Below are 13,640 nucleotides of genomic sequence, written 5' to 3'. Positions count from 1 at the left end.
GCTGGTATTAGCAGTGGGGAAACCCTCGAATGTTTGGGGCTCTCAGACACGGATGCCACTTGTTTCGAGGTCATAGGGCAAGAGATGTCGGGGAGCAGTTCCCTGGGGCCTAAATAGTGTTAGTCACAAGAGCTGATGTTTAGGATTACTCCAAGTGACATGGACACTCATGTGTCCTTAATAAATTGTGTGTGTGTGTGTGATATTTGTGGACTTCTAAAGCACAGGGTCCAGGGTGGGGACCCCTCTGCCCAGGGGTTTAGGATGGCACTACCTGCAGCCTCAACTTGCATAAGCATTCTGCAGGTCCTTTCCAAATCCACCCCCATCAATTTACTAATCCTGATATTGACCAACACTGCCAGGAGGTACTTTCTTTCTCACTCTGTTCCTTTTAAAGACTGCTGACTGCGTTTTTTCACTTGTTTTGTCTTATTAGGAACTGGAGAAAGTGGCAAAAGCACCTTTATCAAGCAAATGAGAATCATCCATGGGTCTGGTTACAGTGACGAAGACAGAAAGGGGTTCACGAAGCTAGTTTATCAAAACATATTCACCGCCATGCAAGCCATGATCAGAGCCATGGATACCCTGAGGATACAGTACGTGTGTGAACAGAATAAGGTAACATGCTTAAGAGTGTTGGACCCCTTTGTGAATGCATGCTATCCTCCTTTGGTTAGCGTATGTATCTGAACTAAAAGATTTACTGCGTGTTTCCATCAGAGGCCAAAAGAAGCTCTTGAACTCAGATTCTGGGGTAGAGATACTCCAGAGGAGTGTGATGAATTTAGGAACAGTGCTGCAGTCTTATTTCTGCAGAAGCTCTAGCATAGTGGTAGTGTGGTGCTACCTAGTGTGCAGCAATTCAGAAATGTGGGTAGTCATTCTGGTGACTTTTTTCAGATGCTGAGAAAAGGAAGACATACATATACATCTCCTCTTTCAGCTAAGATACCTGGTTAATTTCTTCATTGGAGGAGTGAAGATCTTGGGTTTACAATGGCCAACTTTTTTTTTTTTTTTGCGGTATGCGGGCCTCTCACTGTCGTGGCCTCTCCCGCTGCGGAGCACAGGCTCCGGACGCGCAGGCACAGCGGCCCTGGCTCACGGGCCCAGCCGCTCAGCGGCATGTGGGATCTTCCCGGACAGGGGCACGAACCCACGTCCCCTGCATCGGTAGGCGGACTCTCAACCACTGTGCCACCAGGGAAGCCCTACAATGGCCAACTTTTAAAGAATTCCCAGTCTTAGGAAAATGCCCTGCAGACTACTCAAAGAAGACAGTGGGCTTTGTTTGTTTGTTTTGGGAGCTAGCCCTTCTTAGGAGCTAAGTGATGATTTATGAAGGGTAATGCTTGTGTCTCAACTAGCACAGGACTCTCATAAAGTAATGGTATGAAGTTGCCATTTGCTTTCCTGTCACCATGGGTTATTTAAAATACGTATCTGTTTAAGACTATAGGAAAATAATGAGGCAGGAGGATGGGAGGACGAGACAAATAATATTTTCTATGGTGTTTTGGAATGTAAATCTATAGGAAAATACTATGTATAAGTTCATTAAGAATCTAAATGGTAGAGTTTCTTTAAAATAATTGATACCAAGTTACAACATGACATGATGATAAAGAGAAAAATTCTGTCTGATTCTCTTTTGGATCAATTAAAAAGAATTTAGCTGCTCAAATGCCAGAATAGTGGTTTAAGTGTGGACCTCAGGGACAACTTTATCATGAACTTGTGGCATCTGTGTTCATGTACATTATACAAAGAGTTTCAGAGCAATCAATCTAATTTTTTTTTAATCCTCAGTGACTGGATTACATAGGAAAACTCAACGTGCACTAAATTTTAGATGTACCTTTACAGTGTGACTGCAACCTTGTGTCTTTACCACCATTTCCTTGCAGTCTTGAGGAAATGAAGGAGTATAGCTTGCCTAACAGCTTCAACCCTCAACAGTGTTATGCTGAAAATGTGTGTGTGCATGTGTGTCAGGCGGGAGGGGGGAGGGTGTTAGTGGTGGGAATTAGTCTTTAGTATATCTGATGCCAAGTAATATGAGAGGTGTGTCCTGAGCCACTGGGTGATTCTACAAGTGACTCTGATTCCTTTACACATTGGTTTTGAGTATATACATTATATCTTTTTGAATGCATGCAATTTAAAAAAAATCACCCTTTACAAAGTATTTTAAAAATTAGGTCATCTGTGGAAATTTAGGATTATTTCAGAGAAGAGGTATGTCAGGAACGTCCTTGCGGTAATTTTAGTTAATCTATTTTCCTCCTTTGTAAAAGGCATTTTTTTTTCCCAGTCATAGTGGGGTGACGGGGGAAAGCTTGGAATTTAGGGATAGGTTTGTAAACAGGCCTATTGGGAAGAAAAGGCTCAAGTATAAGTCAGTTCTGCTTATCTTGGCAACATGTGTTTGTAAAAACCTGATCAGATTTAGTAATCAAGGTCCCTGGGTTTTTGTTTGGTTTTCCCTCAAGGTCTTCTAGAGGAATTCTGAGTTTATATTTCAAACAAAAAGGTTTTATGGGGTTTGACATTGTAGCACTTTCTTGTGATCTCTTGATCTGAATTCTTTCTCACAAGGCCATGTCCCCTTGCTCACTAATCTGCATTAGTTTCCTCCAGCTGCCATAACAAAGCACTTCCAACTGGTGGCTTAAAACAGAGATTTCTTCCTTCACAGTTCTGAAGCTGGAAGTCTGAAATCAAGGGGCTTGGTTCCACCTGGAGGCTCTGAGGGAGGCTCTGTTCCATGCTGCTCTCCTGGTTTCTGATGGTTGCTGGCAATCCTTGGTGTCCTTTGGCTTGTAGATGCTTCCATCCAGTCCCTGATTCTGTCTTCCCACAGAGCTCTCTCCTCTGTATCTCTGCGCTCACATGGTGTTCTCCTCTCTGTGTCCAAACCTCCCTCTTGCAACGAGGACAGCAGTCACTGGGTTAGAGACCATCCTAATCCAGTATGACCTCATCATAGCTTGATTATATCTACAAAGACCCTATTTCTCAATGAAGTTACTTCCTGAGATTTTGGGTTTTCATGAATTTCAAGGCAACACTATTCAACCCAGTACAGTCTGCCCTCTGCCCCAACCCCCCAAAGAATGTCCAGCCTATAAGCAAAATACATTCACCCCATTCTAATATCCCCCAGAGATTTAACCCTAAAAACAGCATCAACTCCAAGTCTCAAATCTGATCTAAATATCAACTCAAACGGTCCCCAGTCTCAACATTTAAATACTCTAAATCAGGTATGGGTGAGACTCTGGATATGGTCCAACCAAGAGCAGAATTCCTCTCCTTTCACACACCTGTGAAGCTAGGAAATGAGTCAGTAGTACCTCTGTCTCCTCCTCATTTGCTGTCTCTGGCTCCATTCTCAGTTCCTTCTTTCTACTTCAAGCGCCTGCATTCATGCTTCATAAACATCCTCTTATCCCTCAAACATATGCCAGGGATGAACCACATAGTGACATGGCTTAAAGAGAGGCAAAAGGTTGAGTAGAAAGATCACTGGATTGGTTCCCCCAAATCTGGGCTCTGTTCATGGATCACCTGTGGGTCTCAGGCAGGAGTCAGCAAACTTTTTCTATAAAGGGCCAGAGAGGAAATATTTTTGGCTTTGAGGGCTATACAGTCTCAGTTGCAATTACTCAGCTCTGCTGTTGTAGAAAACCAGGCATGGGTAATGCGTAAACGAATGAGTGAGGTTTGCTTATAAACTCTGTTTGCAAAATGTGAAAATTATTCTTAACTCACAGGCCAAACAAAAAAAGGCCAAAGGTGGATTTAGTCCATTGTCTGGAGTTTGCTGACTCAGTCCTAGGGGAAACTGTGTAACCTTTCCGGTCTTGCATTTCCTTGTCTGTTAAATGCAGACAGCACATGCTCTGTCTAATTCATAAGCCATCATGAGCAAAAGGAAGTGCTTTACAAATTAAATGGCACTGGAAAATAGAAGGTTATTATTGGGGCAAGTTCAAAAGCCAAAAATGAACTCCTTGTTTCTTCTGTTGATTGTTTAGGTTATTTTGATCGGTTTCTTCTTTATTATTTTCTGAATAATTTTCTCTGTGGGCTAGTCCTGATTCCAAATGTGAAACTATAATAAAGTACCCTTCTTAGGTCATAAAATGATAAAGTGATTAGTGCTCTAGGAGTTTAAGTAATTACTTAAGCATGATCTATATCTTCTTTTTAAAAAAAATTTATTTTATTTATTTTTGGCTGCATTGGGTCTTCATTGCTGCGCACGGGCTTTCTCTAGTTGCGGCGAGCAGGAGCTACTCCGTTGCAGCGTGTGGGCTTCTCGTTGCAGTGGCTTCTCTTATTGTGGAGCACGGCCTCTAGGCACGTGGGCTTCAGTAGTTGTGGCACATGGGCTCAGTAGTTGTGGCTCGTGGGCTCTAGAGTACAGGCTCAGTAGTTGTGGTGCATGGGCTTAGTTTCTACACAGCATGTGGGATCTTCCCGGACCAGGGCTCAAACCCGTGTTCTCTGCATTGGCAGGTGGATTCTTAACCACTGCACCACTAGGGAAGCCCATGTCTTCTTTACAAAGTATTGCTTCATTTAAAACAATTGACTAGTTAAGTCAGGGATGAACAAACCTAATTAGCTTTTCTTTTCAGTCCTTCCCTCACTTCTTATTCCATTATTTGATTTTTTTCAGAGCTAGACACTTTCTTAAAAGTCTGTAGAAGGGAATTAAGAGTGATTTTAGAGGGTTTTATTTTAAATGTTAGCAAGATTATTGGTCAGCCAGGTGGTTGCAAATCTTTGCCTATTACTTGACAGGCTGTTTTTGAAAGGAAATTTATCAGAAATTTAGTAGCGTTAGGTTTTCAACCATGTTCTAACCAACATGTTTTTTCAATTAACATTTAGCCTTGAAGATTATTTTCTTATACATTGCCTACTTTTCTTAAAAGAAATTATTCACATGTATTCACTCACTGTTGATAAGCCTTAATTTTTATGTCTCTCAAGAATGTCATGAGCACATATTAGAATTTATGACTACTTGAATAAATACTACAGAGGCGTTTGCTCAGTGTCAGGAGTACTAAATTTGAATTAAGCTTATATCTTGTGTTTCCTGGTGATGATTTCATGGAAATCTTCATATATTTTACTGTTTGTAGTGTCTCCAACTTGAGAAATTCTCACTCTAGGTCTGTATTATGGTAAAGGAAATCTTATCCCCTTAAAGGTTCTGCAGAATTGGCTTGAATGATTTACATACAGAATTTCCCAAGGGCAAAGGACAGCCCTGCCCAACTTTTCAAAAATGTTTGCTTCTATATTCAGTGATGTCTAGAAAACAAGTATAAGGTCTACAGGTTCTTTCCGTAGCTGACCCCCAGCTTCTTATTTGCCCTCCTTCTTACAGGAGCTCTTCACCACACTGGGGTCACATCGTATTTGCATATAATGTACACACATTTAATTGGCAAGGGCTCATCTAAAAACAAAAACAACATCTTAAAAAAGGAGAGTTAATAATTCAACAGTAAGAGGAGTATCTTGCCTGCCATTCCCCTCAAGTACTTAATTTGGAATTCACTGTTTCTAGAAGTGTGAGGTCTGAAATTTCCTTCAAATAGCATCTTTCTCTTCTGCGAGAAGCTTTTACTGAATTCCAAGTCACACTTGAGGCAGTGGGCTTGGGCCCTGTAGCCGCCTACAGCTCTTGAACGGCTGAATTTGGGGGGTTTAATTGACTCACAAGGTCTCTGCTGATTTTGTTTCAAGTTTTTCAGGTCTTTCATTTAGGTAGTACACAGATGTCTTTGTCATCAGTCCCCTGTAGTGTCTTGAGTTTCAGCCCCTTGGAGCAGGATCCCCCCTCTCCTGACTGCTGGGTATATCAGGAACATGCAAAACAATGGTCCTCAGTCCTGGCTGCACATTGGAAGCTCTTGGGAGGCTTTTCTGCTGCTGCCCAGGGTACCAGCCCTGGCGAGTCAGACCTAAGTATATTCTTGGCACGCAGCCTGAGCTTTTGGATTGACTTTTTGAAGCTTCCCAGGTGATTCTGATTAGGCAGCCAAGTTTGAGAGCCACTGCTATATGTATCTTAAGATTATCTGGAGGCGTTCAGTTCGGATTCTACTTTCTGATGAGCCTTTCCATGGAGGAGAGGGAGACTTCTGGTAATCTCTTCCATGGGATGACCTAATCAATCTTTATCCAAAGGTAAATTGAGGGGCCAGCATTGAGGATGTTTGTTTAGTTCAGCAGTACCGGGGGCGGGGAGGCCTTAGTGAGATGAGGTGATGGTAGCCGTGACAGCATCTCCAGGTGACATGTTTGAATTCAGGGCAGATTCTGTGTTTTTTTCCTTTGAGTCTTGCAGGAGCCTAGCACAGCATCACGACAAGAGCTTCCAGGGATGGGGTGGGGGTCAGGGAGGAAGAAGGAGCTGCATTTCATTCTCTGGAGTTCACATTACGGGGCCTTCTCAGCCTCCTTTTCCCACTGTTGCTACACTGAAGTTGTCGTTTCTTTTTGATTCGTAAAGAATCATGGATGCAGGTTATATTGATAACATGCTCAGGGTATAGATATTGTTTGTAATAAAAATACCTTACAATTTCATTTTGTAAATAGAGACATTATATTAGGAAATTACGTAGTTACATATTTTTACTCATCATTAATAGAAATTTTTATTTATTGAGATGGTAATTCACTAGGTATAAAACTTAAACATCAAATATCCAACTTCACATTTAAGCAATAAAGTCAGGTATTTGCAGGTTAGGAATGCAAGAGAAGACATTTTCTAGCACCAAAAAGAGCTTTGATCATGTCTCATATCTGTGTATATTTAACTCTTCCAGCTTAACTTTTCATTTTCAGAAAGTAAGAGGCTGAAGTTCTAGAAGGGTCTGTTAAGGATGCATGTGAGGAAATCAAGCACAGTTGAGTGAAAATGGTCAATTTATGTGGCTCTTTTCAGAAGAGCTTCTCAGGGTTTGACATATGTTAAGACCCCCTTATTTTCTAATTTTAAAAACATCTGTTTAAATATACTTTTCAGTACTACTTCCTGATCCAATTTGAAAAGTCATATTCTGCATGAGCCTCTGGGAACAGGGAGGCCAATGTTCAGACTTTGGCTTTAGCCCAGGGTCACTGGTTCTCTGGCACATGTTGAACTCAGGCTCTTTCTTCCCATGTCCTATTGGATATTAAAAATCGTGTGGTACATTTTTCTCCTCACTAAGAACTTGGAGTCCTAGCCAGTGTCATAACAACAACAAATTCTCCATCAAAATCCTAGGCTGGAGTTTTTCCATTTATGCTAATAGTTCTCTGATTAATCAATGTTGACTTCAGTGTGAAAGTTGCTCAATCACAGCTTGAAATGTAGGAGTTTGGAAAATGGGAAAGAATAGGATAAAAATGAGAAAGAACTGGTTTTCTCCTTAATCACCGTTACAAGTAAATCTGACCAGCCACTACGCACACATTGGAAGATGAGAAAGGTTTGGGGCTAGGGGTGAGATTGATTTGACCATTGAAATGTTACTTTCTTCCCTTACCTCACGACTAGGTATGAACCTACCACGTGCAAAGAAATGCTTTTAAAAAGGGAAAATCTTGGGCTTCCCTGGTGGTGCAGTGGTTGAGAGTCTGCCTGCCGATGCATGGGACAAAGGTTCGTATCCCGGTGCGGGAAGATCCCACATGCCGCGGAGCGGCTAGGCCCGTGAGCCATGGCTACTGAGCCTGCGCGTCCGGAGCCTGTGCTCCGCAACGGGAGAGGCCACAGCAGTGAGAGGCCTGCGTACCGCAAAAAAAAAAAAAAAGAAAAAAAAGAAAAAAAAGGGAAAATCTCACCAAGTTATATACCAGGAACTAGTGTGACCATCAGGCTATTTGAACACCTATCCATCCATCTAACGTGAAGTATTTTCCTTGAGTCTTAAATTGCATGCAACTTTGTTGCTATCTTAAAATACAAAGGGGAACATGTGAAATACCCTCACAATTCAAAACTCTTTAACAAAAGTTAGAATCATGGTCGGTGATGCTAGCAAAATTCTTTTTAAAAAAAGTCTTATTGAAATACAGTTGATTTGCAACGTTGTGTTTAATTTCTGCTGTGCAGCAAAGTGACTCAGTTTTATATATATATATATATATATATATATATATATATATATTAGGTGGGCCCCAAAGTTCATTCAGTTAGTGCATACATTGTTCAATAAAGTTCTTTGTGAAAATGAAAAATGTCTACTTAAAACCGAACAAACTTTTTGGCCCACCTAATATATATATATACTTTTTCATATTCTTTTCCATTATGATTTATCACAGGATACTGAATACAGTTCCCTGTGTTATGCAGTAGGACATTGTTGTTTATCCATGAAAATTCTTGTTAGATCCAAAGTCCTTCACAATTTGCTTTCTCTTCATGGCAGAGCCGCAGTCTCATTTTCTGATGGTAGAGAGGTAACAGGTGTGTTAATGCTACTGTCTTCTCAGCCCTGCCTTTTCTTGTCACCCAGTTTCTTCACTGATGCATGAATGCCATAAACATGTGCCAAGAGGTAAATTAATCCACAGGTTTGTTTTGGAGTCCTGCCAAGAGAATCATCAGTTCACCTGGTTTCATTGAATTGCGAGGTAGATCTTCTTATTAACTGGTTATAATAAACTCTGCAGTATTATCCTAGGCAAAGCATTCTAGAGAGCATCCCCTATTAAGAACTTTTTTTTTTATTCAGGTGGGAGCTCAAATGGGATACAGTAACTAATCCAACAGAAACAAATAGTTAAAAGGTTTGTGTATGTGTGTCTGCGTGCATGTGTGGGTGGGAGTGAGTGGGCGTATTCACCAGTCAACCCACCTTCAGAGTTAAAACCATATACATTAGAAACCAGAACAGTTGGCTTTTTAAATTTTCATTGACTCTTCTTTTTGGAAGCTCAGATGTTTCCAGGGAGCTTTGAGACATTGCATCTTGTGTACTTCACCGTGATTTCTTTTTCTTTTTAATTTTAATTTTATATTTGGAGGATTTACGATGTTGTGTTGGTTTCAGGTATACATTAAAGTTATTCAGTTATGCATATACCTATATCTATTCTTTTTCATATATCTATATGAAATAGATACATATACCTATTTCTTTTTCCATATAGGTTATTATAGAGTATCAAGTAGAGTTCCCTGTGCTATACAGTAGGTTCTTGTTGATTATTTACTTTATATATAGTAGTGTGTCTATTTTCATCCCAACCTCCTAATTTATCCCTCCCCTACACCTTTCATCTTTGGTTACCGTAAGTTTGTTTCTAAGTCTATGAGTCTGTTTCTGTTTTGTAAATAAGTTCCTTTGTACCCTTTTTTAGATTCCACATATAAGCGATATCACGTTATTTGTCTTTCTCTGTCTGACTTACTTTACTCAGTATGACAATCTCTAGGTCCATCCATGTTGCTGCAAATGGCATTATTTTGTTCTTTTTTAAGGCTAAGTAATGTTCCATTGTATATATGTACCACATCTTTATCCATTCCTCTGTCGATGGACATTTAGTTTGCTTCCGTGTCCTGGCTGTTATACTGCAGTGAACATTGGGGTGCATATATCTTTTCAAATCATGGCTTTCTCCGGGTATATGCCTAGGAGTGGGATTGCTGGGTCATATGGTAGTTCTGTTTTTAGTTTTTTAAGGAACCTTCATACTGTTCTCCATAGTGGCTGTACCAATTTACATTCCCACCAACAGCATAGGAGGGTTCCCTTTTCTCCACACCCTTTCCAGCATTTATTGTTTGTAGACTTTTTGATGATGGCCATCCTGACCCGTGTGAGGTGATACCTCGTTGTAGTTTTGATTTTCATTTCTCTAATAATTAGTGATGTTGAGCATCTTTTCATGTGCTTTTTGGCCATCTATGTCTTCTTTGGAGAAATGTCTAGTAAGGTCTTCGGTCCAGTTTTGATTTTTTTTTGTTTGTTTTTTGCTGTTGAGCTGCATGAGCTGTTTGTATATTTTGGAGATAAATCCCTTGTTGGTCACATAGTTTGCAAATATTTTCTTCCATTCTGTGCGTTAGCTTTTCAGTTTGTTTATGGTGTCCTTTGCTGTGCAAAAGCTCTTAATTTTAATTAGGTCCCATTTGTTTATTTTTGTTTTTATTTTCATTCCTCTAGGAAGTGGATCCAAAAAGACACTGCTGCGATTTATGTCAAAGAGTGTTCTGCTTATGTTTTCCTCTAAGAGTTTTATAGTGTCCGGCCTTACACTTAGGTCTTTAATCCATTTTGAGTTTATTTTTGTGTTGGTGTTAGAGAGTGTTCCAATTTCTTTTTTTTTTTTTTTTTTTACATGTAGCTATCCAGTTTTCCCAGCACCACTTATTCAAGAGACTGTCTTTTCTCCATTACATGTTCTTGCCTCCTTTGTTGTAGAATGACCATAGGTGTGTGGGTTTATTTCTGGCCTTCTATTCACCTTGATTTCTGACCCTTAAAACTCTGTCAGGTTTAATTAAATATTATCTAAAGTAACATAAAATAGCTTTCACATTGCTACTATTGCTTTGTATCTTCCCTAAATTAAATTTTAAATATTTTGGCATTTTTAAATCTGTAATTAGAAGTAAAGATATGGGCACATTTAAGTTGTCCATTTATGAAATCTGGTTAGAAAATTGTTTGCTTTTCTGTGTGAGTATATAAAGAATAGAAAGTTTACTAATTTTTCTAGATTCTCTTTTTTTTAAAGTCACAACTAATCTAGTCTTTTAATCATTTAAATAGTTAAGATGGAGCTAGTTGCAAAAAGGTTGAGGATGATGGGAATAACTGTATTTTAGGTGCCTCAAAGTTCTCTCCCTTTCATTTACACCGAGAGCTCCAGTGGTTGAATGATGGCATTTGTGGGAGGCCATCATGATCGACCAGTGGCCACCAATGCTCCCCAAGACCCCAAACTCTTCCCCCTTCTGTTGTATCTTTGCTTTGTGTTGACATGGAATGTCTTTCCTATTGAACTGTGTGGAGGCTTCACTGTGTGGTTTAATCATCATTTATCATTATTATCATGCATGTATCATTACTATCATGCATGATCATCATGATTTGCATCAGTCCATATGTAGAGCCCTAACAACGTTAGTAATTACAAGAAAGTCTTTCTTTCCAAGTTCAAGTTAGTTCTTGGTGTAGTAGAATGAGACAGTGGCTGACATAAAATTGAATTCCTGGCCTGTCTGTCATTTACATCCTCAATAGCCTTGGGCCGATCACCAACGCTCTTAGTCTTTGATTTCCTTCCTTAAGTGAGGGCTGTGTTGGCTCCCTGTGATATTACAAAATTTAAACATGTGAGTAACCTACCTTCAGAAGCAAAAAATTATTTTTTACTGTGTCCTAAACAGGTTTCTTTTTTCAGCAAAATTTTATTTTTTGTCACTTTGTCTTATCAACTTCTTCATTAAAATACACTACACCCAGTACAGTGTTACATATAGTATGTCAACATAGGCTATTTTATTTCATATAATCCAGGAGTTCTTTTCAGACACAGTAGAAAGTACCAGAATAAGAAACAGAAAGACACATATATCAGACTCACAGTGAGTAATCCATGTTCCAGAATATGCAGATGTGTCCTTGCCCCCTTCCTGAGGATAATACCAATTTTTAGGTTTCAAAAGAATGAATCGGATGAATGAATGAATGAATGAATGAATGAGTGGTCCTCCTTCCTGCAGATGCTGGCATCTGCATCTCCTGCATCTCCTCTCACATTTCACCATGAGAACAGGCATCTGTGGACAAGAACATCCCTCACAGAAATCTTGTGTCAGAAGGACAGAAAAATGAGGCAGAATTCATGCAGTGTCTTTCAAGTTGCTTGATTTCCTTAAAATTTTTTTAAATGACAAGGTTAAAGGATTGGAGAAGAATCTTTCTTTAATTGTCAACTGAAAAAAAAAAAAAAAAGCACAACATGAGAGCTGTGAGTTAAATTGTATTGGGGGCAAATTGAGGACTATAGCCCAGAAGACAGCATTTCAGATAGCTCTGAGAAGCTGCTCCAAAGAGGCAGGGGGAAAGGTCAATATATATGTGATTGTGGTGAAGGGGGAATACATGCAATCAAGCACACATTTTTTGCAGAAGGATGCTGCTAGTCACAAGGAGCAGACGTCATCATGAAGGATTATAGTGCTTTTCTAGATATGAGGAGATGCAAGAATTGGGCTCATAAAATCTGCTGAAAATATTTAACTATCTGAAGACCTGTTCTGCCAGTTTTTCCCACAGCACAAAGTGCCTCATTCCTGATCCCTGCCCTGAACTCCTTTCAGGGGTGTTGAAGGTCAGCAGCTGCAGCAGCTCACGATTCAATCCTTGTAGAGGTAGATGGCAAGTGCCAATTTGTAGTTGGTAAAATGATGCGATTTCTGATTTCTTCTCTCCCTCCCTCAAAGAGAAATGTCCAGGCTGGCCCAGGCAGTTGGTGGCTCTGGCTGTGCACATCTGAGTCTAACGCAGGAACTGGGCTTTGTTTCAAGGGAAGCCATGCTCTCCACTTTCTTATCTACCAGGGACAAGTCATCACCGTTGTAGTTAGAGTGGTTCATTTTAATTTTTTTCTGTTTGGCCAGAGATGACCCTTCTCACTGTCAGTAAAGGTGATAAACCACGCCTCCCTCTACTGCAAAGTCAAGTCCTCCTTTGATTTGGGTATGAAAATCTGCTTATGATAGTTCTGCATCCCTGCTTCCAGATGGGTGGTATTTCTGCCACCAGTGGTTAATGTGAATGGCTGATAATGCCTAACAGTCATTGCCACCTAGGAAACTTAGAGATGAAAACTCAACCCATAGTGATAGTAGGCACTTGATGTGTGTTTGTTTTATGGATAAAGTGAATGGTACAAGCTAAAAGTGTTCTCTAGATGAAAAGCTGGGCCCAAGAGGAATTAAAATGGACAACCAGTCTGGAGTCCTAGGACTTTAAGAATCTAATGTTGCCTGGCTTTCCCTTGAAGCAGGGTCCCCTGAGTGAAGGTCTCCCGGTGGCCCCCGTGTCCTCACAGTGACTCTCCACAGCCCTCCCAGGGTGCATGCCACGTGCCTTTCTGAGTGCTGCTCTCTCCTGCGGTGGAGGCCGTTATAGGGCTGTCTGTCCCAGCTCACTCTGAGCTCCTCAAAGGCTCTCAGAGAAAGGTGGTACCAAAAAAACCCACAAAACTCTGCCTTTTGACTTCCAGGTGGACAGTATCAGAAATCTCAAGTTGTTACATCATAGTTTTGGCATTAAAAACAAAACATACCCATCCAATAATATAGACCAGACAGGCTTTTTTTCTTCTTTTTTTATTTGTTTTTAACAAGCATGCTGGCTTTGGCATCAGTGTCTCGGCCGTTCTTCCGTTCGCTCCTTCAGCTCCAAGCACAGTCACCTCCTCTCTCTTGGCCCCAGTATTTGGGATGCTCCTTCAAGTCCGGGACTTTGCACATGCTCTTCTCTGCTTTCCCTTGCTCTCTTTGTCTAGCCAAGTCTTTCTTGGCCTCCGCTAGAATGGAAGCTCCATAAAGGCCAAGGACACGTCTGCTTTCACACACCTTTGTAGCT

General features: G+C 40.5%; 1 protein-coding gene across 1 annotated transcript in view; it reads left to right on the top strand.

Moving 5' to 3' along the window:
- GNA14 (G protein subunit alpha 14) overlaps positions 1 to 13,640 on the top strand; it is a 184,486-nt gene that overhangs the window by 89,399 nt on the left and 81,447 nt on the right. The window contains exon 2 of the mRNA XM_059071218.2: positions 440 to 624. Coding sequence (XP_058927201.1) covers positions 440 to 624 — 185 coding nt within the window. The remainder of the gene's footprint in view (positions 1 to 439; positions 625 to 13,640) is intronic.

The sequence above is a fragment of the Kogia breviceps genome, chromosome 8 (genome assembly GCF_026419965.1).
Source record: "Kogia breviceps isolate mKogBre1 chromosome 8, mKogBre1 haplotype 1, whole genome shotgun sequence".
Lineage (NCBI taxonomy): Eukaryota > Metazoa > Chordata > Mammalia > Artiodactyla > Physeteridae > Kogia > Kogia breviceps.
This window is presented reverse-complemented; position numbering and strand designations above follow the sequence as displayed.